This window comes from Meleagris gallopavo, chromosome 11 (genome assembly GCF_905368555.1).
Source record: "Meleagris gallopavo chromosome 11, MGAL_WU_HG_1.1, whole genome shotgun sequence".
NCBI classification, from domain to species: Eukaryota; Metazoa; Chordata; class Aves; order Galliformes; family Phasianidae; genus Meleagris; species Meleagris gallopavo.
In genome coordinates this window covers 19,027,578-19,052,896 of record NC_139414.1, presented here as the reverse complement: position 1 = coordinate 19,052,896, position 25,319 = coordinate 19,027,578, and the positions used below count along the sequence as shown (strand labels likewise).

The following is a 25,319-nucleotide window of genomic DNA, read 5'->3' as shown; positions in this document are numbered from 1 at the left end:
TATGGCAAAATGGAGAAGCATCTTCCTGTGTAGGAACAGCCTTTTCAAAGTCACAATTTCAAAAAAGTCAGATGCAAAATGAGCAGTACAGGTGGTGGTGAGTGGACAATGCAGGGAAACTGGGTTTGTCAAAACTGAGTTATTCTCAAGGAAAAGAAAGCAACTTACCCAGAGCTGATCATCCATTCCCGGTGGGTTCTTCTTAATAAAAGCACCATAATATGTAGCAATATTTCGGTGGTGAGAGTACTTCTTCAACATGTTAATTTCTTGTTTGATCTCTTCCTCTTCATCCTGGGGTGAGGGGAAAAAAGCCAGAACAAAATAGCGACAGTAAGAGACAGCATTTCACCCTAAGACAGCATTTCACAGGTGCTGCTCTGATCTCTCTGTTACACTGGAGAGCTTCCACACGCCATTTCTGACTGTCCTCTCCTAAGTTTCCTTTTATTGACTTGGGATTTTTGGTTTGTTTGTTTTTTACAGTATGTCATTGACACCAGAGCCCAGGTAGCCTGAAAATCTGGACCAGAAACTAAGAGGTTAAACACGGGCCCTTGAACAAAAAGCTAAGAATAGCATGCCCAGAGATGCACTGCCATATCCCCTATCACATTTCTGAACCCTGAACTGGAAAGATCACCAGGCAGTTCAGAAACCAGCTTCTTCCCAAATGGTTCTGACTGTTGGTGCCTCTCCAGCAGGCACAAGGGGATGGCCACAACCACTGACCTGCAGGGCTGCAGTACAGCCAGGTTTGGCCAGGAAAGAAGTCCTTGAATGGAGATACGTTCTGCATCCAGCAGGCCACCAGTATGAGGCTCCGTTCTCAGCCCACCTTTTTAAACAGATTTCTTTCTATTTCCTATCCTAACATACATTTGAGCATTGCTCCAAAGCTGAACTACACTTGCATTAGTCCTGTCATGCATCAGCACAGCCCTCCAAGACTTGTCAAGAAGTCCACCGGGATGTTTTTCTAAAACATTCCGCACAGCTGTTGCTTCTCAGGCTGTGGAGCAGTGCTTAGCATCTTCATGTTGACGAGTGCTGTTCCAAAAGGACAAGAAGGACAGTTACTTTTTTCCCTGTGTAAGACTCTTCCATCCCTCACTTGCTTCATCCTGCCTTCAGTTTCACCAACCAGCACATGACAGGATGACCCGGTGATCAGATTAACCACAGACACAGTTCTTCTTAAGGACCAGTGCTCCCTGACTAGACACAACACAGCCAGAACCACAGATTTCTTCCTAAGCTACCAAGGAAAATGACTCAGCGATTACAAGTCTTTTTCAGAGACAATTCAGGAATGAACAGTGAAGGAAAAAATAAGGAGCTTGTAGAAAAAACCTCCAATTATATCTTCAGTATGAACACAGAGAGCATAAGCACCAATGAGGGCGAAGAATGGGCCCAGGGGTTTTAAGAAAAATCTAGGAACTATTCTGAAAGACCACTATCACCTCTTCCCTTCAAGAAGTCAATATAATTCTGCTAGTATTTGTTTGCCTGGGGAACCAGGGAAGACAACACTTAGATTATCAGGCCTCAGACATACTCTCTTATTGAAACGCTCTGTAGCAGAAAAGCAACTGGATGCTCAGTCCTGCTGGAAGCAATGATGAGCTGTCAGTACAAAAACCTACCAGCTTCCTGCACACCACTGGCCAGGTTTTTTGCCATTCCCCTGCTGGGTCGGTCTCTGCCAAGAACAGAGAAGAGCCACAAGGACACTTAGTCTAAGGTTTTATCTCGTGTCCATTTTTAGGCTGAGTAATTCAAAACGGGGAAAAAAGGTGAAAAAGTATGAAAATAATATAAATAAATCTAAGCAGTGGAAGTCAGGATGTGGCCACATAGCCAGGCTCCAAGAGTGACATAGGAGCTCCATGCTGGCACGAGTCTGCTCTGTTACAGAAGTCATGACAGAGGCCTACACTGGCACACACATGTGCTACCTTATGGACAGGGTTGTCAGGCCAAAACCATGCGGACCTGGCTTCATGCCTGGGCAAGGATCACAGAAATGTTGCTGGAAGGGACCTTTGGTCCGCTGAGGGTCCCCAGCTCCACCTCCTGCTCTGAGCAATATCACTGCCAGCAGCCACCACCACTACATCTAGCCAGAGAGGGGAGAAAAAGGAATTATCGTAGCAAGCTGTTGTAACTACTCCAAAACCCCAGAGGAAAACCCAGAAAACCCACAGACCATGTGCTGTTGCCATGCTTTGCCTCCATCAATTGATTCTATTAGATCAGTGTCTGGGAAGTAGGTCACAGAGCATGCAATAGAACCAGCCTCTGGAAAATTAATCTGAATTCTTAATTCACAGTCACTGCTCGAACAGATCAAATGCTGTAATCTGAGGGCCTCTCTGCCCCAATCTTCCCCAACATACAGTTAGCAAGAGCACATATGAGTTAAAGGATTGTCTTCAGGAATCCTCTGGGGTTTTAGTGCAGGGAAACGTTGGGGTTGATGCAGTCTCGGAACTCAAATTAACTACGGCAGATCTACAGTTCAAAATTATCCACTATGAAATTATAGATGGCTATGATTGGGGTGAACACACTACATCCACTTTGGTAGGCTTCTGAAAGATCCACCACCATCAGGGACAAAGGGCAGGAGAGGAGAATCGGATAGAACAAAGCAGCAGAACTGAAAGTGGTGCATGTCAGCAAGTGGCAAAGAGTGGAGTCTGGGTTCTTGCTACCTTGCACTGAGCCTGGACCAGGAGCCAAACCCAATTCCAAGCAAGAATCAGGAACTGACTTTAGAAATGTCTCCAGAAACAATTCTTGTGGTGGCTGGAGAGCTCTAGATCTGACTTCAGCATCAACAGCTATGGAGTACTCAACCACATGGCAGGTCTGCTCAGTTTTCAATGTGGTCGTTGCAGTGGTCTTCAGAGGGATAAGAAGCAGCAAAAATTCAGTAAGGGTGTTTTTTTGTTTGTTTGTTTGTTCTGTGTTTTTCTTTTCTCTTTTTTTTTTTAAGGAGAATTTATGCATTATATATTAAAAAAAAAAACCAACAACTGACATGCTTTAATATAGCTGAAAGCAGCTCAAGAGGAAAACAATTAATAGCCAAACAACACATTCCATGCCAAATATATGATTTACTGCCCTGGACATTCACTTCAGCTAGTCAGAGAGAGGCAGGAAGCATCATTAATGTTCTCCTTAATTAAATACAACTACCTGCAGGATAGCTACAGAGCAGTTATTAAGAAGGATTCCAAGCTGAGACTCTATTTTAGAAGCAAGAAGTTTAGATTAAGGATATCCACTTAAAGATCAGGCTGAAAATATCAATTATTGAGCAGGACTGGATTTGGGCTATCTTTCTTCAAAATCCTTGCTTGTACTCACAGTAGTTGAAAAACCATTGAACAAAATGCTGACTCAAATTTAAGCCCTTCTTTCACCTAAAAGTAATATTCTGATTTTTCAGCTTAGATTTGTTGTAACCTCAGACTTAACTTCGTGGGAATCTCTGTGCCATTTATGCCTGGGGTTATGCTTGGTGAGTCTGCCTACTGCCTTACAGCCTGATCTACAAAAATTAGACGAATGTTACTTGTAGACATTGTAAGAAAACAGAAATTCCCTCTGACTTATTTCCACACATCACCTATTAACACAAAAAAGAACCTGAGTGAAGGTCCTGTAGATATAAACACCACACCGTAAAATCTGTGGCATTTCAAAACATGAGGCCAACCAACCACTTTTGTAGCAAGGCAATTCTGTTCATGCTGAACTTCTGAAAACTAACCAAAAACATTAATTCAAAAACAAGGTGGGAAGATTGGGATCAAGTCCTAAATTTTTGAATGTGCTATTCCATTAAAAACAAAGAACATGCTTGCTTGCTTCTGAACTTGGCGCTGTTTAGGTAGGCAAGAGCATTGGGCTATATAATATTTGCATGTAAAAAAAAAAGTCTTATTCAAGAGAAAGCATTCTCATGTGACTCTCCTATATGCATCCGTTTAGACTTTGAGGGATCACAGCAATTCTACTCATTTCCTCTTCTGTGGAAAAAGGAAAATAGGGCAACAGTGAAAGCACTTTTTCTCCAAAATCCTGTTATTGGATCAGTAACTTGCAAACTCTTGGTTTTCTTTGTCTGAAGTATCTTTTAGAAGAGCCACATTCCTGAGACCAGGATGGTGCACTTTTCCTCTGTGCCTCCAGGATGCACAGCAGTACTTCATCTCAAACAGAAAACTTATTCAAAGCAATGCCTGCACATAGTTTTGTCAAACAAAAACTTTCTACTGAGAAACTTGGATTTGGATAAGCTGACACGTCTTACCAGTGCAGGACCACGCTGCTACAATTTTGCTGAGATTTTAAAAATCCATTCAAAAAAGCTACTGCTGCAACTGGATGCCTCACTGCTCCACTGTAACATTATTCCATCTCAAAACTCTTCTGCATTTGCTTCATTCTCCCTTATTTCAAGGAGTATTTGCTTCCACAGCCCCCCACACGTTATCACACGCAGTCCCCTTTCCCCTCTGATCTGGCAATTTAAGGATGCAGGAGGAGGAGGATACGTTACCCCGGTGACGTCCATAACCTTAATAGCAGCAAGCTGTCCTGTTTTAACATGACGACCCTGCAAAACAAAAAGGAGAAGTTTGTTTAATTTGCTTGTTTATTTGGCAGTGTTTTGCTTGCAGTAAACAATATCCTTAAGCAATCTCCTGGCTCTGGCAGCTTTCACCCATTTTTTGCTTTTTCAAGAGCATCTTCACAGCAGCCATGATGGGAAAGCAATTCCCTCCCCTTCCTCCTGCCATTACAATTAATTAGTAAAGGGCCTTTATTGCTTGCTGTATTTTCCTGGCAAATAAGTGCTCAGAATACCCTTTAATGCTCAGCCATGCAAAAACAGCTCCGGGCCTCTCCTGAGCACAGACCATGACTCGGCTGTGACTGGTCCAGTGGGACTATGGAATTGCACTCACTGAAGCACCTACATGGCACTGAATGTGGTCTCCTCACGCCCCTGGCCATGGCACAGCCCCATCTGTCACATATCAGGGACACAGATGTGCTTCTTTGCCACCACTGTGACCCCAGTGACAAGGCCCAGCTACAGAGGATGCTGAAGATCCACGGAGCAGAAACTGCATATGTGGACACCACAGGGAGAGGACGTGCCACAGGGACATCCAACAGAAAAGGTGGGGGAAAAGATGAGCCTTTCCTGAACGGCAGCCCTGCAGCAGCCCTCTGCCCAGCCTGACCCCAGCTGTGGGGCTGTTTGGGCAGCAGCAGCGCTCCTCTCGCTCTCTGGATTTACACCTTCACCAGGAAGCCAATTCACCCAGCGGGGCTCCTCACTCATTTAATAACACCATTTACACGGCCTGAGCAACTGCATGTCCTAACAACAGAAAGAGAGTTTTATTTTAAGAAGTGCCCGCAGGCCTGAGCGTGCCCCCACAGCCCAGCACCCCAGGGCACAGCCCAAACAGCCCTCAGACTCAGCCTGGAAGGACCAGAGCACCGTTAGCCATCATCTGTTTTGACAGCCTGATCTGCAAAACCAAATCCTCCCTAAATCCATCCTTGTTTGCTCAGCCAGGAAGCGCCCACACTTACTGAGTCTTTAATTAAAGCCTGGGGAGCAGCAGCAGGGGATAGCTGAACACAGTCACAGCACACTGACTCTTCAATAAAATGGAGGAAGAGAAGGGAAAGCAACTCGTGGCATTTAAAGCCGTGCAGTGTGCTAGTCATACCTAGCCTCTTTCAACATGCTGGCACATTTTGGCTATCTAATTATCCAGAAGAAAGAGATATTAGTGTAGCCATGATGCATCCCACAGCATCTCTTTAAATGCAGCATGGGATCACATACTATGCAGCAATTCATAAATCAGTGTTAAGGCCAATGGTTCTGAAACGCAGGGCTGAATTCAAATGGGTGTTTACAGAATCTTAATGGCTTCTGCGGGAGACAAACAAAAGAAAAACATGTACACAGTTTGACAATTCAAGTATTCCTTTGTTTTACACTTCAAGCTAGAGTTGCTGCGTATCTTTGCATAAACCCAGTTTTTGTTCTTGTTGCCTGTATTCTCTTCTGTTTCCATTTAACCCTGCTCATGCTCTTCCACTCATGCAATCTGCAGTGCAGTGAGGGACAGGCTGCTGGCAGTGGGACCTGGAGACTACAGCACAGTATGAAGACCATGGCTTCAAACACTGGTTTGTCACTGGGTTTTCTCCTTCCAGGTAGAGTTTCCCCGATACAGGTCACCACATGGTTACAGCACACACTTAGAGTAACACCAACAGTGACTACCTCCTATCTTTGATGCCTGCAAGATTGACAGCGCAGTATCTCTGTTTCAGTGGGACAGCAGCAAGGTTGCAGATACAAGGCAAAAACTAGAGCTGAACTCAGATTCAAGGTGGGTCAGCTTCTGTTTGTGACTGCACCGTGAGTTTAAGCATTAAAGAAGACCTGAGTTCAGCTAAATAAAGCTAAATAAGAATTACCCAAAGATTTACTCAGCTCGAGTCAAGCCAATCACTAGTGCCATACGGGCCAAATGATGAGAGAGTCCCCACGTCACTGACATTCTCTGGACATCCCAGTAAGGTCCATCTTGTCATCTCCAACACCGGCAGCCACCACAGAAAGACTCAGAAAAAAAGTCTACTCAAGTGGTTTGGAGTCTGCTTTACAGAGGGAAGAGGGACCTGAGCGATTGAAAGAGTATCTGAACTTGCCAGCTCCACAGTACGCTGGCACTTGCCAAGACCTCTGCCTGTGAAAAACCAAGGCAACACACTTGGTGTTTGCCACGCAGAGAGCAGCAATTTCTATGGAAGCACAGATCTGAAACAACACCGCACAGAGGGGGTTTATTCTAAGCAAAAATTGAGATGGAAACAGCAGTTTCTAAAGGAGATGCTCAACAAAGCTCTGCTGTTCCTGGGACACCACAGCCAAAGGGCAGCAGCTGGTCACACACGGTGGCTGAAAGGCACAGAGCTAAGTCCATTGAGAGTCAACGTCCCAGCCTTGCTGTGGTAGAGTTCTGCTGCCTACCTTTGATATTAGTGAGGGGAAAAAGGAACAAAACTATTCTTGAAACGTACTGGAAAAAATAACAAAAGCTATGGTACTGCTTTAGAGACTACAGTCAGTAAATGCTCTCCAAGATAACATGGGATGGAGACCAATGGAGAAGTCAACTGTAAAAGCTGCCCAGGCTGTGCAGGGCCTCTTTGTGACCCAGCATGGGCTGATCTTAAAGCACCACTTGGGCTCAGCGGCTGTTTTGGGTTTGGATGCTCCTCCCTGCCAGGGCACCGCAAGCAGAAACCTCAACACCACAGGTGCCCACAGCATCCTTCTCCCACAGATCTCTGCACTTTTATGAAGACTAACAAGCCCAGCTTTGCAAGCAGCCCTGTGAGTGGGTCAGGTGCCATCCTTTCTGTTTCACAGATTGGTAAATGCTGAAGCTGTGAAGCTGGGAGGCTCGAGCACGCAGGGTGCAACAGCCGTGCTCACAGCAGACAAGGGATACCCTGATTCCATTCCCTTCTCTCAACCAACACCCCATACACCTCTCGAAACATTTACAGAGGAAAATAAAAACGTTTTGCAAACATCTACTAAAGCGAAACACTTTGAAACTCATGTGAGTGTAAATCATTAGGGACACTTAGTCACGCAAAATACAGGGGAAGTGGAACTGATAGGTCTTTAGCCTGGGAATTTATAACAAAGCCTTGCTTTTCATGTAGTTTGTCAGCAGGGGTGGGTTGTTTAGCTTCCTCCCTGCTGGGTGTTTCTCCTTCCAGCTGCACGTGCTGATGGTGACTCCACGATGACCTTACAGAAAAGCGGGCTGCGGGGCCAGGGCTGAGCTCCACTTCCTCCATCCCTGCTGCATTCTGCACTGCATGAGCACTGCGTCCCTTCATTGCCAATTAATCTTTGCCTTCAGTTTGAGAAGCCTGGTGTTCAGCATTAATACTTTTGGTGAAACCATCATCTACAGTAAAAAAACCAGGTCATTATCACTCTACTGTAGGCACTGCCGGCTTTATAATACAGATGCAAACAGAATAGATACGCTGAAGAGAGGCACTGAAAATGAAAGTGATAGATACAAGGGAGGAACAAAATTAGCATGAGAACCATACATTAAGACATTTCATGCCAGCAACAAGCCCTTTTGACAGCATTAGTCACCAAGCACATCCTGCATATTGGCCAAGCAGAAACAGACACGTGCCCCAAAGGCTGCAACAACATCCCCACATCTGTACCCCTGACTTCTGTGCCCCCAGGGCAGCACCAGTGCTTGCTGTGCTTTGTCTCCAAAGTAACCAGGCCGGAGCAGGCAGCTGCAGAGCTGCCAGGTCACTCTTTGGCAACGTGTGCCATTGGTCCCAAAGCCAAGGCAGGTTGAAATTCATGATTAACGTGCGTCAAGTGTTCAACTGGCCAGCATGAACTCTGCACTGCTGTAATGAAGTTACAAAAGGGGATTGGGATAACAACCCTGAGCAAGAAAAGAGCCAGAAAGCCACTGTAATAACATGCTTTTACCTGATCAAAACTTGTGTCATTTAAAACAACACTGGAACTCTCCTACAAACACATTATGATTGAGCCCATGTGCTCCTGAGGTTGGCTCTGCTCCCAAAGCCAAGGATGTGAGTCAAAATAGGGGAGACCCAAGATCCTTCATTAAAAAGAAATTCTCTCAAAATTCCTCTATGATTTTGGTGCCTCCGTGCTTGAGAGCTCACCATGGGGAGGTGGAGAAGGCACAGGTACCCAGAGGCAGTGCTTATAGGACAATCAGCATCCTCTGGGAAACACGAGCAGTAACCATGATCCTCATCAGCAGAGGCACCCCACATCACCCACCACTTCCCAGCATCGAGAGCACATCACCTCCACCACTTTTCGGCAACAGCAGCAAACAAGGCTTAAAGGGGAGCAGCCTGGCCAAGCGAGAGGCATTCAGTGCAGCCCCATGCCCTCCTGCCTGCCCACTGACGTACACTACCAGCCCTCTGTCATCAGCCTGCGTGTGGGAAAGGAGGTGAGCCGTTCTCCAGCAGCCTGTGACATGTGGTCTCCTAGCTTCCATTGTGCTGGATTTTTTCACAGTATTGTCTCCTGGAATATTATTTATCGTAGCCTTCTCACTCAAGTGCTTCCAGATGACCATCTCCCAGCCCTGCTTGGCTGCAGCGTTCAATTCTGCATTCAACTGTATGCGGCTCAGGCCAATTCCCAGCAGCCACAGACCGGTGCTGAGTGAGCTGCTTCAGGCTTCTCATCCATAACAACTAGAGGTGCATGAGGACTATCGGCCTCCTAGAGCCCAACATGGGAAGCACAGCACCAACCCAGCGGCTCAAATCCCTGTACCCCATCACCTCTGGACATCAGCATGGCTTTATCCACCCCTATCGCCCCTCTCATACAGTGTGGCAACTGAAGCCAAAGAAATTTAAAAAGTAGGAAGGAACACAGATCTTCAGGAGCAGATTCTCTGCCCCATTAACCACCACTGACCTGCCAGGATCAAAGGTCAGCTGCTGGTGTCACTGGTGGGTATGGCACCCAGAGGTTCTCCAGCACCCTCCTGCTGCTTTCCCCAGAGCAGGTTCAGCAACTATATGTGGTATCTTGGCTGAACAGCTCAATCTGCCTTCATCTCCATAAATACGGCCCTGTGTTACGGACACGGCAATGGCTCTGATGGTGTAGAACAAATAGGAAGAAATAGGAGCTACTGACGCATTTTTCACTTCTCTGGATTTGCTGTCAAGGTTCACTTGGGTTTAAACCCACATTTCATCCTCAAGATTATTCAAGTGTGAACTTCAAAGCTGCCACGGTTTCTAATTAAACATTCATCTGAGCATAAATGTGTGCTCCTAATTGCTCTCAAAATGCTATATCAACTATCACTAACTTGATAGTGTCAAGTATTAAGACTAATTTCTGCGAGTGAAGCAGGCACCAGAAGTATTTCTTTAAAGGCTGAAGTCTCCACAGTCCGTAAAATGTAATGAACCGGCACATTATGGGAACACTGGTAAATGCCTTTAAACAGCATTTGATGCACTCAGGCTTTTTATTTAATAAATAGAAAGATCCACTGGAGCGCACTAGATCGGGCAGGGGCTGCTACAGGTCCATGGGAGAGGTCTACCTGTGTGCAGGCAAATGGCAACGTGACAGCAGAGGTGACTGCAGGGGCTCCAGGAGGGACTCAGCCTCACATGCACAGAGGAGGGCCACTTGCTGTGACTGCAGCCAAGCCCCAGAGCCAGGCAGAACACAGCAGCTGAAGGCATCCTCTCTCTGCTCAGCCTATAAACCCCATCATGCATGCATAATCCCCATAGCAGGCATTTAATGGAGGAACCACGGAGCAGGTTTAATGCTTCGAAGACAAACACTTCATACTCAACCATTTTACAGCACCATTAGTCCTGCAACATGTAAACATTAAAATAAGTGGGATTAGGGTGCTCTCATAAGGCACTTCAGAAATTCTGATGGCAGCTTTGATGGAACAGAACGCCATCACTCCTCTCAGCTGAGAAAGTATAACCCAGGAGCACAGCAGGAGAGCAGCCTCACCTCCCCCAGGTTCTGTTTCTACATTCAAGACCTACTGCAGCCGAGCATCCCCGTGGTGAGCCAGAACTTCACGCAGGCCTCTGCTCCCGCTTCTGTCAATTTCTAGCTTTCTCCTAGTTCAAGGCAATTTAGGGACTTGGTCCAAGATTTTTAGCACTAACACAACCCAGAATTGCATGCAATTTTTTTCCTGGGAGAAGCGCTATCACGGGAAGCGCGTTTACCTTAGCACGAAGCCTGGAAAGCACCAGGAGGCTGCTAACAAACAATTTTACGGCCTGCTGCTACTGCTCAGGCCTCTGGCTGACAATCACAGCACCACGCACACGTAGCTCTTGGGATTGAAACAACCTCAATTTTGACTGCTCCAGATGCTGTGAGATAAGCGATGCAGACGGCACGCACCCAGCCCGTCTCTCTTCTGTTCCAGTGCACGGCACTGGCACGGCAGCAGGCAGACCTGTGCCTCCCAACGCTGGCCCCCGGCACCTCGTACTGGGGAAAGCCCGGCTGGACTGTGGGGTCAGAGCATTGCACGTGCAGCACCCAACATGAGCCCAGTGCTGGGGCAGGCAGGCAGTGAATGTGGAGCAATGCTGCAGGGAACCTGCAGAGCTCCCCAGCAAAGCAAAAGGGGGAAATTCAGAGTGCAGGCTCTCTGTTTATGGAGTGCTAGCTAAAAGAATCATTATTTCTGTTTTATAGCACTGCGTCTATGTTCAGCAAATGCACTTAAGCATCAGCATCACTGAAATACACCCGTGTTGACAAACACTAGAGTGTGCTTCTCAATGAAATTACAAAGTGCTGGACATGCATCCAAACTGTCATCCTGCATTAAATTAGACCGTTTTACAGCATCCAGCCTGATTCGCACTTGGCTTTTATAGAGTAAAGGCAAGTTTATATACTTCTCTGTTTCCCACTGAAAAGGATCTTGAAAGAAAAAAACAACACTTAGGCTAGTTTAAAGGGGCTAACATCTATGGAAAAACGGTCTCTTCCCAGTATGAAAATCCAGCGATCTCCAAAACAAGCTGCTTTTATAAACGATGTGCTCTGGCTTCGCACTTGGCTTACACATCTCTTAAGGCTTATCTGCAATAAATCCACGTCTTTGAGAAAGTAATTAAAACATCAGATACTCTAAATATCAGGTCAGCATAAGAAAAAATGAGTCATGTAACAGGATGGGAAATATAAAGTGTTTATTTTAACTGAAGCAAAATATCTGTTCAATTAATCAGAGCAATCATGGGCCAATTGCTCTTGCCTGCACTTAACTTCAGCACACAAAACTTCTGCCTTTTTTGAGAGAAACAGCATGACCATGACAAAGGCAACCACAATGACAGTGCATTTCCCTCCAGCTTCATGCATTTCCACCTTTCCATCGTTGCTCAGTTTCACAAACAGCTCTGTGAAAAGTTCCAAGCAGCCCTGCTGCCCCAAGGCACTGAAGGATGCAACCAACTCAGTGCAATTCCTCTGGACTCAGAGGGAACTCCACCTCCTGCAAGTGCCTGCCTGAACCCAAGCTGCAGAGCAGAAGTAACTGATCTCAAATTTTTATACTTTTTCCATTTCAGGAGTCAGAAGAAGCACACACAACTGCTCAACACATTAATTTCTGGCAAAGGGGCATTCCCAGAGCTGCCCCCCATGCCCTGACCTGCCCTGCAGCAGCCTGGGGGCTCCCCTAGCCCCTTCCCTTCAGCCAAGCTGGCACCATCCCCTCCTGGGGCTTTTGGAGAGCAGGGACCTCCACCAAGCAGGACAAGCACAAGTTTTACTTCTATCCAAGCTTCCCTCACATCAATCATCTTTTCCAACCTTTAATGAAGCAAAATCCTGGAAAGCATTCAAAAAAACTCTAAAGAGAAAGATAAACAAATAGAGTAGATTTTTTATTTGTTCCGTGAGAAAGGGATAAATCCTCTCCCAGCACAGACATGCACAGGGCTGAGCTGATGCCCCTGTGCTGAGGGAATAACCTTTGGGCTGAAGAACCTCTCACCCACTGTGTCTGCCCAAGGTCTAACCAGGGCATGTGGCCTAGAGAGCTGCAGTTCCATTAATGCAGCTCCACAACAGGTCTGATGACAAGGAAAATAGGCAGCATTACTAGAATATCAAGCTAAATTGTTAAGTTAGTATATTATTCATCTCCGAAACAACACACTCTGTTGCACATAGGTGAGCAAAGCAATAACAAAACACATCCCTAAGCCTGGAGTTTGCACTTGTGCCACCCCCTCATTCTTAGTTCAAGGAAAGGAGACTGGAAACCCCAGCTCTGTCTCTGGAAGAACCAAGAGATTTCCCTCTCCCATAGATAAAACTAAATGTAAGGGGTCCCAAACCAGCACCAGAGGTCCCAAATTCTTTTAGAATGGCAAGTTTCTGTAGATAGCTCTTCTAGACCTAGTTTTTGCCCCTTCCAATACCCACCCAAGGTTAACGGCTGCTCAGAAAGCACTCACTGCCTCTTTGTGGCACTGCTGCGGATAAACAGAAGCAAATCAGGGAGCAGTAAGGGGCCGTGTATCTGCTTCACCTCTCACATGAGGGACAGTAGAGAAATGCTGTCCATCAGTGCTTGAAGGTGCAGGCTTTGAAGAGCTGCTCTTCATGTCAGAAAAACCTTACAGCAGGGCAAAGCCTCGAGATGTTTCTGCATCTTGCAAGGCTTTCCCATGGCACAGGAACAAACATCGCAGGAGATTTCCCAGCAAGTCAAAGGACCACCACGGGAACAGAGAAGGGCAGGGATGTAGCTGGGGTAACCTGCAGCCAGGGCCCCTCACTGCTTCCTCCATCTCCCCAAGCCCCTCAGTCCATCCCTTCCTTGTCCTCAGCTCCCAGGCTTCTCTCCCTGCGCTGAGCACGTGCGTTTCTGCAGCTAAAAGAAGGCAGAACAGTCTGTTCCCAATAATATTAGTTCATGACAGCCATGTTATTATCACCCTTGAACACCCCCACTTTGCTTCTGTTTCTTACCGCTGCCTATTCAACACCGCAGCATTCATAACTAAAACTAAATCTCCATTTAAGAGACCCACAAGGCACCCTCATGTCCCGTAAAGCACCACACCATCCCTTCCAGCTGGGAAGCACCAGGCCATGGAAGGAACAATTCCCACAGAGCTCCGGCGTGTGGCTGGTCCCACAGTGGTGATGCTGAGTTCTCGAGGGCAGCCAGGAAGAACAAAGCCTCCTCCAAAGGATCAGGCCATCATCAGAACGGGGAGCACCCTGCTGCCAGCTGCGTTCTGTGCAGCACACAGGAATGGATGAATGGGTGTCCTTGGGCAGCCGGCAGCGTTCTGCACCATTCCCTGTAATTAGCAGCATCACCACTGAACCTTCTGCCAGAAAATGTGCCCTGGCATCTAACAGGGCTGTTTCGATAGGCAGACTTCTACCTCTCTTTAATCCAGATCTGTAACTCTCTTACAAACCACAGTTTAGAGGGGGGGAAAAAAAAATGGCCCTTAAAGAGAAAACCCCACACATGCTGATGGAAATGTGGTTTCTCCAAACACCTCTTCAGTGCCATCTGTTTGGCTCTGGTTCTAGTTTCATAGTAGCAAGATCCAATTTTGGAGGTGGCATGTAAAGTGCTAGGTGGATTTCCAACCAACAACAGCAGCAAGAGAAGCACCCCCACGAGCCGAGCGCTCTGCGGGATGGACGTGTGCAGAGCAGGAGGCAGCACTCAGGTATCAGCCGTGGAAGCTGATTGAGATCCCCAACTGTGATTATCTCAGAGTTAATGATACCGCAGGCAGCAGCAACTGTATTCAGACACACCTTTGTGCTCTTCTGCACCCAACAGAGGGAGGGGACAGGGAAGGAGCACAGCTCCAAGCATTACTTAGGGGAGATTCTTCCATCCCCCAGCTCTGACTGCGACCCACAAGTGAATTCACAGCTGGTGGATGCTGACAGCTCAGTCAGGGAGGCAGAAGGACCAAAACCTACAGATTCTTTGAGCCTCTCTTGTTCAGTAACACTCAGATCAGTGACAGTCGCACACCTCAGTTCCCAGCCCCATGGCTGGCTTTAGGCCATCTGTATGAACATTAAGGTTTCATGTGTTCACATTCATCAGCAGCAAGGTTCCGAGGCCCTGTTTAGAAGTGCCCGCTGCAGGAGCGGGATGGTAAAGATACTCAGGTTCCATGAGGCTTTGGATGAAGTTCCACAGCTGCCAGGAGCTATCACATCTGTCTCTTAGGGTGACTTAGATCCCGGTGTTAGGAAAAGCAGCATAAGGATGACAGAAGTAACCTCGCATCCAGCACTGCTGAGGGTTCCAGAACACAAGATGCTGCAGACCCCGCGCTGCACATTTCAACACAAATAACAATTTGAGGTCTCACATACTTGAAGGCAGATGAGCATCACACTCTTTTATCCAGAATTACCTCCAGGGCTTTTGTCTGCCCTGAGCAGCCCTGACAACTTACCATCCAGCCCGGCCTACTCCCAGTCACTTACTGTCAGCAGTCAATAAACATTTTGCAGTGCCTGTGTTGTACTGATTTAGAAGCCCCAGCCATGCCTAGAGCAGCACTATGTGATACCCATACCAATGCTACTGTGCAGGGCAGCATCTCTGTGTCAGCCACTGCTTCAAGTGAGTCAGGTATTGGGCAGCAATATTTTAGAGAAGCCTACTGGAAACAGGAGCCCAAGAAACGCTACTCAGACCTTTTATCCTTTTATTTGCTTTATGTATGTCACACACGTATTTGTTCCTTTGTTTGGGATAACGAAGGGATTTTCTGGCTCCTGCCAAACAGTCCCACTGCGGCTTACCTCCAGAGCCAGTCAGCAGGGCATGAGCAGCTGATCAGCAGATTAAATGGTATTGCTTTTATAGCATCTCGCTTTCCAAGCCTCCCCTCTCAAGCAGCAATCTCCTACCTCTACAGCAGCTGGGCAAAGCTTTTCTATTATGAAATAACACAGCCAGGGCAAGGCCTTTTCCTGCCTTCCAGACAGCCCTGCAAAAAGGACCTGGGACAGCCACTGCTCAGAGGTCCCAGACTCTGAGAAAAGCAGCTCTGCAAAACGCAGAGCCCGGGGTGGAAGAGGTTTGCTAGGAAAGGAGCTACCAATAGGAGATGCCACAAAGCAAGGAGAACCCCCAAGCACACGCAGTGTGAGAACAGAAAAGGAGGAGGATTTAGGATTAGCAGCAGGTGACACCTGCACTGGGGACTGCACAGGGACAATACAGCTTAGGAAGGAGTGGGAGGAAGCCAGAAAGACTTGGGTGCCCCGCTGCACGAGCACAGCACTAGAACAGCACTGAGGTAGTTGGGAATCAAGAGACTTCAGCCACTGCCTGCACTTGGTTATCAGTGCAGGAGAGCTATCTAGCTACTAAGGATCCTATTACAAAGAAATAACAAGCACAAAGGCAATCGATATTGTGCACTTTAAGAGCACCGTCTGAAGGCAATGGGTTTTACTCCCCGAGATCTGCCAGGTGAAGTGATGCAAGAGGACAGGATTTGCGTGAAACCTCACCCCTGGCTAATCCAAACCCTGCTCAAGTTGTGCCACGCTGCAGGCATTGCAGGAAGGGACCAAGTCCACTGCATTGAATCAAACCCCTGACCTGCAATTCCAGCCGTACTAAAACAAGGGGAAAAGAATGCTTTGGGAGCTCCTCCACAGGTGCCTGCACACCTAGGGCAACACCCCGCTCTGCCATTAACCCTTTTCCAGCAGGATCAACGCAGGCTGAGCACTAAAAGCAGCCAATATGTTACAGGCAGATTCTATATTAAAAATTCAAGATCCTTCCCAGCAGTGAGATCAAGCTGCAGGACACACCACAGCTGGTCTGCTGCGCAGCATTCCGGCTCTGCAGCACCTTTAACCACAAACACAGCCAGCACATGGGAATGGGAAAGGACCTCACTGCGTTTTTCCACAAACATCAGACACTGCCCATTTGTCTTTTCCTTCAAACATGGCTGGGGAAAGATGAAATAGAAGGCTCACTGCCCTTTAGAGTTGAGCCTTGGTTAATGACCACCTTTTCAACATGCTTTGGAACAACAAACCCTGACGAAGGAGGAAGATGTGCCCCATGATGCTTCGGACCACTGCGTAGGAGATGGCATAGAAGCACACGTGGGTATACAAGCTTGTCCCTCACACTGCAACGCTGCTTGGATCTGCACATCCAAACAATAGCACTGCATACATCCTTGCATTTCTTCTTTCTACTTTTCCCAACAGCTTTACAACGAATGAGCACAATTTCTTTACATTTGTAATTCAAATGTTCCTATGCAGCATTTCCACAAGAAAAAGTGCTTCAAAAGCGCACTGGAAATTGTAATTAAGACCTGATCTCTGAGAGATGAGTCATGTTTCTGCAGGCTTCAGACCTGGCCTCAGAAAAATACACCAGCAGAGCACTGTTTACCAACTTTACATAGGGAGCTGCCAGCATTTATCAGAGACTACAGGAACGCTTGCATAAATATTAAGGGCAAAAGATGAAATGAAGTTATTTCTGCTCAAACAAAGCACTGGTTTACTTGGTGCACTGAGCCTGCTCCTCCCACAGCCACAACAACTCCAAGACTTCTGTCCCTGGAGGTCAGCAGGCCAACCAGCAGTGCTGCAGCCCCCACTCCACGGGCATGGGAAGGGCAGCAGGCACTGGCCCTGTGGGGTCAGGCAGCCCCTGCAAGCACCCAGCCCAGACACACTGCTTTCTGCTCTGCCAAACTTTCAGCTCTTATTTTCGCTTCTCTCCTTCCTGCTCCCAACAGCCTGAGCTGATTGAAACCCAAAAGTGTTTCAATCATCTCCTCTCGCCATCGTAAAGCACTTATAAAAGGGACATGTCAGGAGGAAATGGCCAACACTTGTGACATTCCTATGCATGCGCAAGACATGGGGGCAGGACCCCATAGCATGCCCTAATATCTGCAGTGCATCACAGATCAGACCAAAACTTCAATGCAAACAGCCCTGATGCTGGAGCTGAGGTGAGCTGAAGCCAACTGGTCACACAGACTGGATGATCTTCAGCATTTCCCAGCCACCACCTCAAGCGCCCCTGTCTGTAGAAGGGGTGAGAAAAGCAGAGAAAAGGGACCAGGGAGAAGCAGCCCAGGGAACATTCGTACCTAAGCGTTTGCTTCCCTGACCTTGCAAACCTGACCTTCCCCAAGAAGGAATCACCTCTGAGGAAGATTAGAGGGCTCATCCATGCTCCCCAGCTCAGAGGGCAGCAATGAGCCCAGACAGAGAAGTATAGGGGTCTCAGGAGATGACAGCCTTTTCTCTATCAAATCAAAGGAATCAGTGCTGCCCAGGGATCAAGGAAAGCTCCTCTCACTCCTTGCAACTCAACCCATAATCAAGACATCCACTTGCTATTGATCCATTCCAGGAGCAGGGGCTGCTCACAGAGGTGACACTGACAGGCTTTGAACCCAAACCTCTGCTTGTTGTCTCTGCCTCAGGTCCTCCTCCCATTCTTGTTCAGCCTTGGCCCTTGCTCTCTTGTGTCACAGAACAGCATGCAGGTCCTCTGGAATAAAACCACTCCTCTAAAAAACACTTATTTCATATCACAAAGATGAGTTCATAATGAACAGGAATACACATTTTCAACATGCAAAGCACAGCACAGAGAGAAGACAGAGGTTTGTGTCACAAGTCCTGCAGAGCTGTGCATAAACATCTTCAGACACGAGTGCCATCCTAATACCAAGCAGAGCAAGAGAGTGACTGCTCAGGGCACAGCACAGAAGGCAGTGCAGCTCTGAAGTTCATCTGCCATTCCATCAGTCATACGGAAACAGCAGAGCAGACAGCAGAGGGCATGTACAACACAACAACCCCATGGATCGCTCTGCTCCCCAACACCTGACTCATCTGCGTTCAGCTGGGTGCTCCTCGCTCCTTCTCCTCCTACACCCACTTGTCAGGTTGGGAACAAGCACACCTAAGACAGACGTTTGCCCCTAATTCAGGCCCTCTCCCGCTTTCCACCTGGTGAGCTGCCTATTCCAGCATCACTCCAGTTTCTCTGGATGTTGCTTCCAGCCAAGCTTGTCCCAGAGAGCTCACAATGCCATTACAGAGCCATCCTGGCAATTTAATTACAAGTGAGTAATAGTGGTTAATGCTCACAGCAGCGATGTGACTGAGGAGCGCAGTCACTGGCAACATCAGCAGCACAAGCTGATGCGGAATGACTGCAGGAGGAACAACTCATCAGTACTGCCTACAAGCTGTGAGCCTCCATTGCTTCAAACAAAGGGGAACATGAGTAATTTCAGCCAAAAGAATGAGCTCTCATCAAAACTTCTGGAACACAAATCTCTGAGCTGGGCTAGGTATAGGAGCTATAAGTCTCTCTCTTTGCTTTTTTAAGCTTTCTCATTTTGTTTCCCTCCTCCATGCTTCCAAATTCCTACCCTTCTCTGAAAGAGATGAGCTGAAGAATTCCCTGAAGGCTGCAGTCCCCAGTATCTCTCAGATGAGAGATTTCAATAAGTTACTGGTTACCACTTACTCTGCACACACCCTGCTGCAGTGCCTCTCCTGCTCTCTTCAGGCCTTAAAGCATAAGGCTCCACAGACCACAAGGACACGGGACTCAGTAAAGCTGATGCTGATAAAAATGGAAGCCATCCTCACCGCCCTGAGTCATGTGTTGTCGGGGACAGGAGGAGAATCTTCTGTTGGTGCTTCTTAAACCAGCCTCAGTGAAAACACGAGTAATGCGATTTATTGTAAATGTGTCCCAGTTCTGCTAAGAACTAAGTCAGGAAGCAGAAGTGAAAAACACCCAACGTGACAACAGAAAAGAAGATCGCTACCTCCTCTGAAACTCCTGGACAGCATGAAAACACTTCAAGGAAACCTGAAACCATTTCTCCTTCCGTAAGCGTAGTGAATAGGTCACAAATGCAGCCGTCCTTTCCAACGGAAGCACCATGTTTTCCTGAACAATTTAATGTAAATTAGATTAACCAGCGGTTGCTCCTCTGCCCTGATGAGCGATGAGTGCCTCTTGAAGTGCAAACATTTACTTAGAAATGTACAGGAAAATCTTCTCGCTCGAGGTGAACCCGGCCCTGGGTCAGGAGGCTGCTGATGTGGCGCAGGGCTGTGAACAAACGCCGGAACAAAGTGCTGGGGCCACGTGCCACCAGCCTGCCTCCTGCCCTGCATCGAGAGCTGGGAGGAGAAAAACCAGCAGCAAAACAAAGACAGGCGGAGAAGACGGCGGTAGGAAGAGCAGTCGTTTCTCTCCATCCTCCCCCAGACCCAATATTTATAGTAAAGTCCCTAAAAATACAAGTTCGGGCTTCCTGCAGTGTTTCACTGACAGCTGCTTTTCTCTCGCTCCTGAGGCCCCGTGAGCCCCCACTTCCTCCCATTTCTTGCTGCCTTCCTGCTCTGTCCCCTTTTTTCTTTCCCATTTCCTCCCTCCTGTTTATTTGCATTCTTTCCCTCTTCCTCCCCTTCTTGCACTCAGCTTTTCCCCATTATCTGCCTTCCCCACAGCTCCCCGCACAGCCCCGCTCCCTGCCCACACCACGAGTGGGGCCGTGGCATCCCATGGGTGGGACAGACAACGATGACAGGAGGCCTCTGCCCAAGCCAAGGCACAAAACCAAAGAGCAAATTCCCCCTTACCCCCAGCCGTGCTTCTCCTATTGCAGCACCTGGACACAAAATAAAGATAATTCACTTTTTACTGCAGTCCTAAAGCTGTCTGCAAACCGCTGTGTTTTGTTTCACTCAGAAAACACTGAGCGTGGCAGTGGACTCTTAAGCTGGGCTTCACAAGGTACCACCTTCACACAGATAATCAGTCAGGCCAGGTTAGTTTTCTTCTTTTCCTAAGCTTCTAAGCTGGGCCCAGCATTTCAGACTGAAGATTGGTTTCCAACCAGAATTACAATCTTGTCAGCATTTGGCGTTTTTGTAACATACTGAAGATCTCATTCCACCCTTCAACCTGCTAACTTGTTTTCTTGGCACTGTCCTAGGATAGAGACCTCTCAGCCCTGCATTAGATACACTTGTACTGAACGCTCTCATGAAGGAGAGAACAGGAATGCATTATTTTAAGTAGGAAAAGCAGCACAGCCACCAGTCTGCTCTGGGGACTGCCGTGTTTTAAAGGACAACAAACTGAAAGAGTGGCTTCCATGGGCATTACAGCCCTTTTTCTTAGATTATCATCATTTCAAGGGGGAAAAAGAGAGAAAGAAAGAGAGACAGAGAAGACAGAAGAAGAAAGAAAGAAAGAGGCAGACAGAAAGAAAAGAAGAGAAAGAAAAGAGAGAAAGAAAGAAAGAGAGAATTGGTATTTCAAGTGTGGAACAGGCCTCTGGACCTGAGCACCCAAGCAGGCTGTGGCAGCCCCTGCAGGCAGGTCAGTGCTCCTGGCAGTGAGGATGCCCTACACACACATCAAGCCCACCAGTGCAGGGATGAAGGTCAGCCATTCTCCAGTGTGTCTCCAACAGCTTTTAATCCCGTTGGCCACTTTCTCTTGTCAGTTATAACAGCTTCAGAGCTGCCAGGGAAGTAATCAGAGGGAGAGACTATCGGTATAAGCAGATATAATAGAAACTTAATTAAATTAGGGAAGTACTCAATCAACCAGAGGACATAAATACAAAGGAAACCAGGTCTATTAGTTCTGGTACTTGCAGAAACGCCTGCTTGCTTCCCGAGTACTGGGGAATAAGAAAAATAAGTAATCTTAATGGCACGATCCTCGTTTGCTATTTAACAAAAGGTAGTACCAAAACAACTGCAAATCAAGCTGCTAGAAAAACAGCTCGCTCCTGTGATTGCTGAATAACTGAGCTCTTGTGGGGAAAGCCTGGTTTTGGTTTAACTACGGTTAAAAATTAGGAGTCACACCTTGGCCAACCTCAAGGGAAGAACTTCTGAGCCCAGGTCTGCTCTCAAGTCAGCTTTACACCAATGCTTCACCAGGACTCTAATGTCTCATCATTGCCCATATATGAATCAAGTCAACATCACTGCATGTAGAAGTGCACGTTTTGTGGGATGGTTCAGGACACAACCAGGCAACCACATCCAGCAACCTCTTATTCCCTTTCTCTGCTTCTCTTTCCTAAGCCTACAAACAGCCCTGACCAAGGCTCTCCCAGCAGTTGCTGGGGCTGAGGAACATGATGAGCAGCTGGCCTGTACAAATGCTGCTTAGTCCTTGTTTGGGGTTTCCAGGTTCAGAGCCAGCCTGGTAACAGGGGTGTATTTAACAGCTACGCTTTAATGCCTGGATAAAGGTTTGGTTGAGAGTCTAATAGCATGAAGTGACTAACAGCAAGCTGGGGAACTATTTAGAGATTAACTAACTGATTTAGAGTGATGAAAGGGCAGGTTGTAATTTTAGGATTAGAAATCCATATTTTGGATGTCAATACTTTGCATAAGAAAAAGGCCAGGAACAGCACAACTCTAATCCACTCACAAGGAACCAGCAGGACAGGGGGGGAACTGGATCTGTGTGCTGAGAAACTTGAAAAGCACTTCCAGAAATGCCATCTTCTGTGCTCTCCAGGACAAGCGTGCCCCAAAGGGCTGGTGATGCTCTGCACACCACTGTGCACGCTCTGCCTACTTCAGGACAAAGTCTGATGGCATGTATGAAAGCTTAGCTTCTATCCCAAGGAGCATGCAGATGCTGTTTTACACCCCAACTCACTCTCAGTGCCTCCTATGTATATATATACACATCTATGCCCATCTATGTATATACTTACATCCACTTATACACTCTCTCTCTATATATATGCCCAAGTACTGAATCAGCACCGCACGTACTACCTCGTTTCCATCAGTCATATTACAGATAACTCCCAGAGGGGTCAGGGGATGAACTTGGTTAAAACCAGAGCTATTTAAGCAGAAAAATGGCCCTCTTGCTGCCTGCAGTACCCAGGGCGTTCTCTGAAGCTAAGCTAAAAACAATATTTATCTTACCAGGCGCTCGGTGCTTTGTGTTTTGAGATTTTTTAGCTTCCAGTTAGGGAGGATTTTGCAGGCCCGTAAAAAAGAAAACAAAATCCACAGTGAGGTGGAAATAATTTATGGACATTCTGCATTTCGTTTGCTTGATTTTTCCTCCTTCCTTCCTCTTTTGATGTCCCCCACCCCACCCTTCCAGTTTAAGTTACTTAAAATTTGCAAAATCTGAAACAAATAAGCCCAGACTGAAAATACACAGTATGTCTTCAACCCTGCAGAGGTTAAAAATAGGCTTTAAACCAGCTAATATCAGCATCAGCATAAAAGAAAGGACACCCTGACAGCTTTAATTATTACATTCTCTTGTTTTGCACTTCTGAAGAGCAGCAATTAAATCTCTGCTTGGGCTTATAAGGAAAAAGTAAGCGCTCTGCACCTGCAAAACTGACTCGATTACATTGGAGGATTTCAGCTCCCCAAAGCACATTATCCAGGGCAGCCTGCAGAACAAATGCACACAGTGGAAGAGCTCACTGCCATCCTGCAGCCGAGCATTTTGCAGCCAGTTTGCAGGGAAGAACACCAATAACAGAAACACCTCCTCTTTTGCTTTGCTCTGTATATTTATTTAACAGAAATCTCACCATTTCTGGACAAAGCAGCCGCAGATCACATGTGTGTGCAATGCCTGAAACTGCCATATGGCAATAGAAGTATTTTGCTCATAACCAGTTGCCTCTGGGGACCTGAACTAGGTCACTTTCCCATCAAGGCTCACTACAAACCATTAAACAAGTGGTGCAAGCAGGGTCTTTTAAACATCTCTTATAAAAAAGAGCTATTTTGTTGATTAGAAAGGTAGAGAGAAGCAAGCATCACCGCTTATGAAGCCTATTTTCTGTGACTCATAAATATTAATTCTTCGATATTCAATAATCTAATTGAGTTTAGTGTTTGCAGCTGTTCCCTCATCAGCAGCAGTAATGAGGGTCTCGCTTGCTTTGATTACCTGGCTTTGGGAAACCTGCTGCCAGTACCCATCCCTGAGACATCCCAGAGACCTCTGCTCTCTGGTCACACCTGGCCAGGATCTGCCCTTTGCCTGGAACCCTCTGTGCCTCGGAGGCAAAGTCTCACCAAGACACGGAGGCTGCAGCAACTTCATTTCCCTGGGAGATTCACTACCATGCTCAGCTCCAGGCTTGCACTGAGTAAAGATGGCTTAAAAAACAAACAACAACAACAAAAAAAAAACAACAAACCAAAAACGTGACATAAAAGCATATCCTTCTTTTTTCTCTAATATAAACCAGTTTAGACCAGGAGTGTCTAACCAGCCTCTCGGTGACTAAGAGGGAACTCAGTGCATGCAGGGAGGGCAGGCACCAGCTGGGACGCAGGGAGAAGAAAGGCACAGTGTTTCCATAAAGCCAATGAGAAAAAAACATAGCTGGGAACATTTCTCTGGCAGAAAACGTTCACTTCTGGAAGCAAATCGCTGATGGCCAAGGGGAAAGTGGAGCCCTCCCCCCCAGGGACACCTGCACATCATATGCTGAGAGAGCAGTGCAGGGATGCAGGCGCACTGCCAATCCATCCCAGAGCCCACCGACACTGCTGCTCACAGCTCCATGCCAAGGCAGCAGCCTTGCCATGATGGAGGGGCTCTCCCAGCTCTACCAAGAGCCATCTCCTCTTCCTTCAAACCTGGCTTTTCCTATGTAACATGTTGTGGCATGGACAGGAGAAGCTACTTCTATCCAGACAGCTTAAATTTACTGCTAATTTTACAGGTCTTGAAAACTTTTAACGTGACTTATCACCCTGGGAAAGACTGAATTATCTCCCATTAAGCTCGCTGTGCAATGCAAAAAGGCGGTATCCCCACACAGCCCTCCACTACCGCCTCGTAACGGAGCAAAACGATGCGATAAGGTCCTTGCAGGGCACTCCATCACAGCAATAATGTCACGCACGATAACTCACAGGAGCACTTCTGGTGTTTGTCTTTACTGTAAGCCACGAGTTTATCTGCTGGCTGCAAGGGCCAAGCATAAGGGAGCATAGCTGAGGGTGCACGTCATGCACAGCCGCACTCGCTGGGAAAGCCTCGCGTTCCTCGTGCCAGGCTGACCTCTCTGCAGTTGCTGCTTCGACCTGCTGTGGGCTGTGCATGCAGCAGAGCAAAGGGATGCGCCGGGAGCTGCTTCAGGCCCCCCCCCCGATGTGCTCAGCCAGCACGCAGCTGCGGGGAGCCTTCAGAACACTTCATCCCCATGTACACAAACGTGGGGAATGAGTGGCTGTGGCTTTTTAAGCTGTCCTTTTCATGCTTACACACTGCCCTATCTCAGGCGGAAATGGCAATCAGCTTGGGTTAAAAAAGCACTTTCTCTGCTCAGCCAGCATTACTCACATCTGCTGAATTCACTGACCAAACTACAGGGCCCTGTGTTCTACTTTTTTAATCCCCTGCAATGGACCCCATTTGCTCCATGCAGACCCATCCTGGAGCACAACCACCTGGATGCTGCAGGGCTCATCCCAGCTTCAGGCAGCTGGAGTTAAGCTGCTGTCAGAGCCACAGGAACCTTCTCACACCGTTCCCTTAAGGATACATGACAGATTTTTTTCTCCTAATTTAACTTATTTC

The 25,319-nt window shown here is 47.3% G+C and overlaps 1 protein-coding gene across 6 annotated transcripts in view; it reads right to left on the bottom strand.

Moving 5' to 3' along the window:
* The window catches only part of TNIK (TRAF2 and NCK interacting kinase), a 139,212-nt gene that overhangs the window by 67,461 nt on the left and 46,432 nt on the right, over positions 1-25,319 (bottom strand). For all 6 annotated transcript variants that reach the window (XM_085233409.1, XM_085233411.1, XM_085233408.1 and 3 more), the window contains exons 3-4: positions 4,580-4,636; positions 169-294 (exon numbers count right to left, since the gene is read on the bottom strand). In XM_085233409.1, coding sequence (XP_085089535.1) covers positions 169-294; positions 4,580-4,636 — 183 coding nt within the window. The remainder of the gene's footprint in view (positions 1-168; positions 295-4,579; positions 4,637-25,319) is intronic.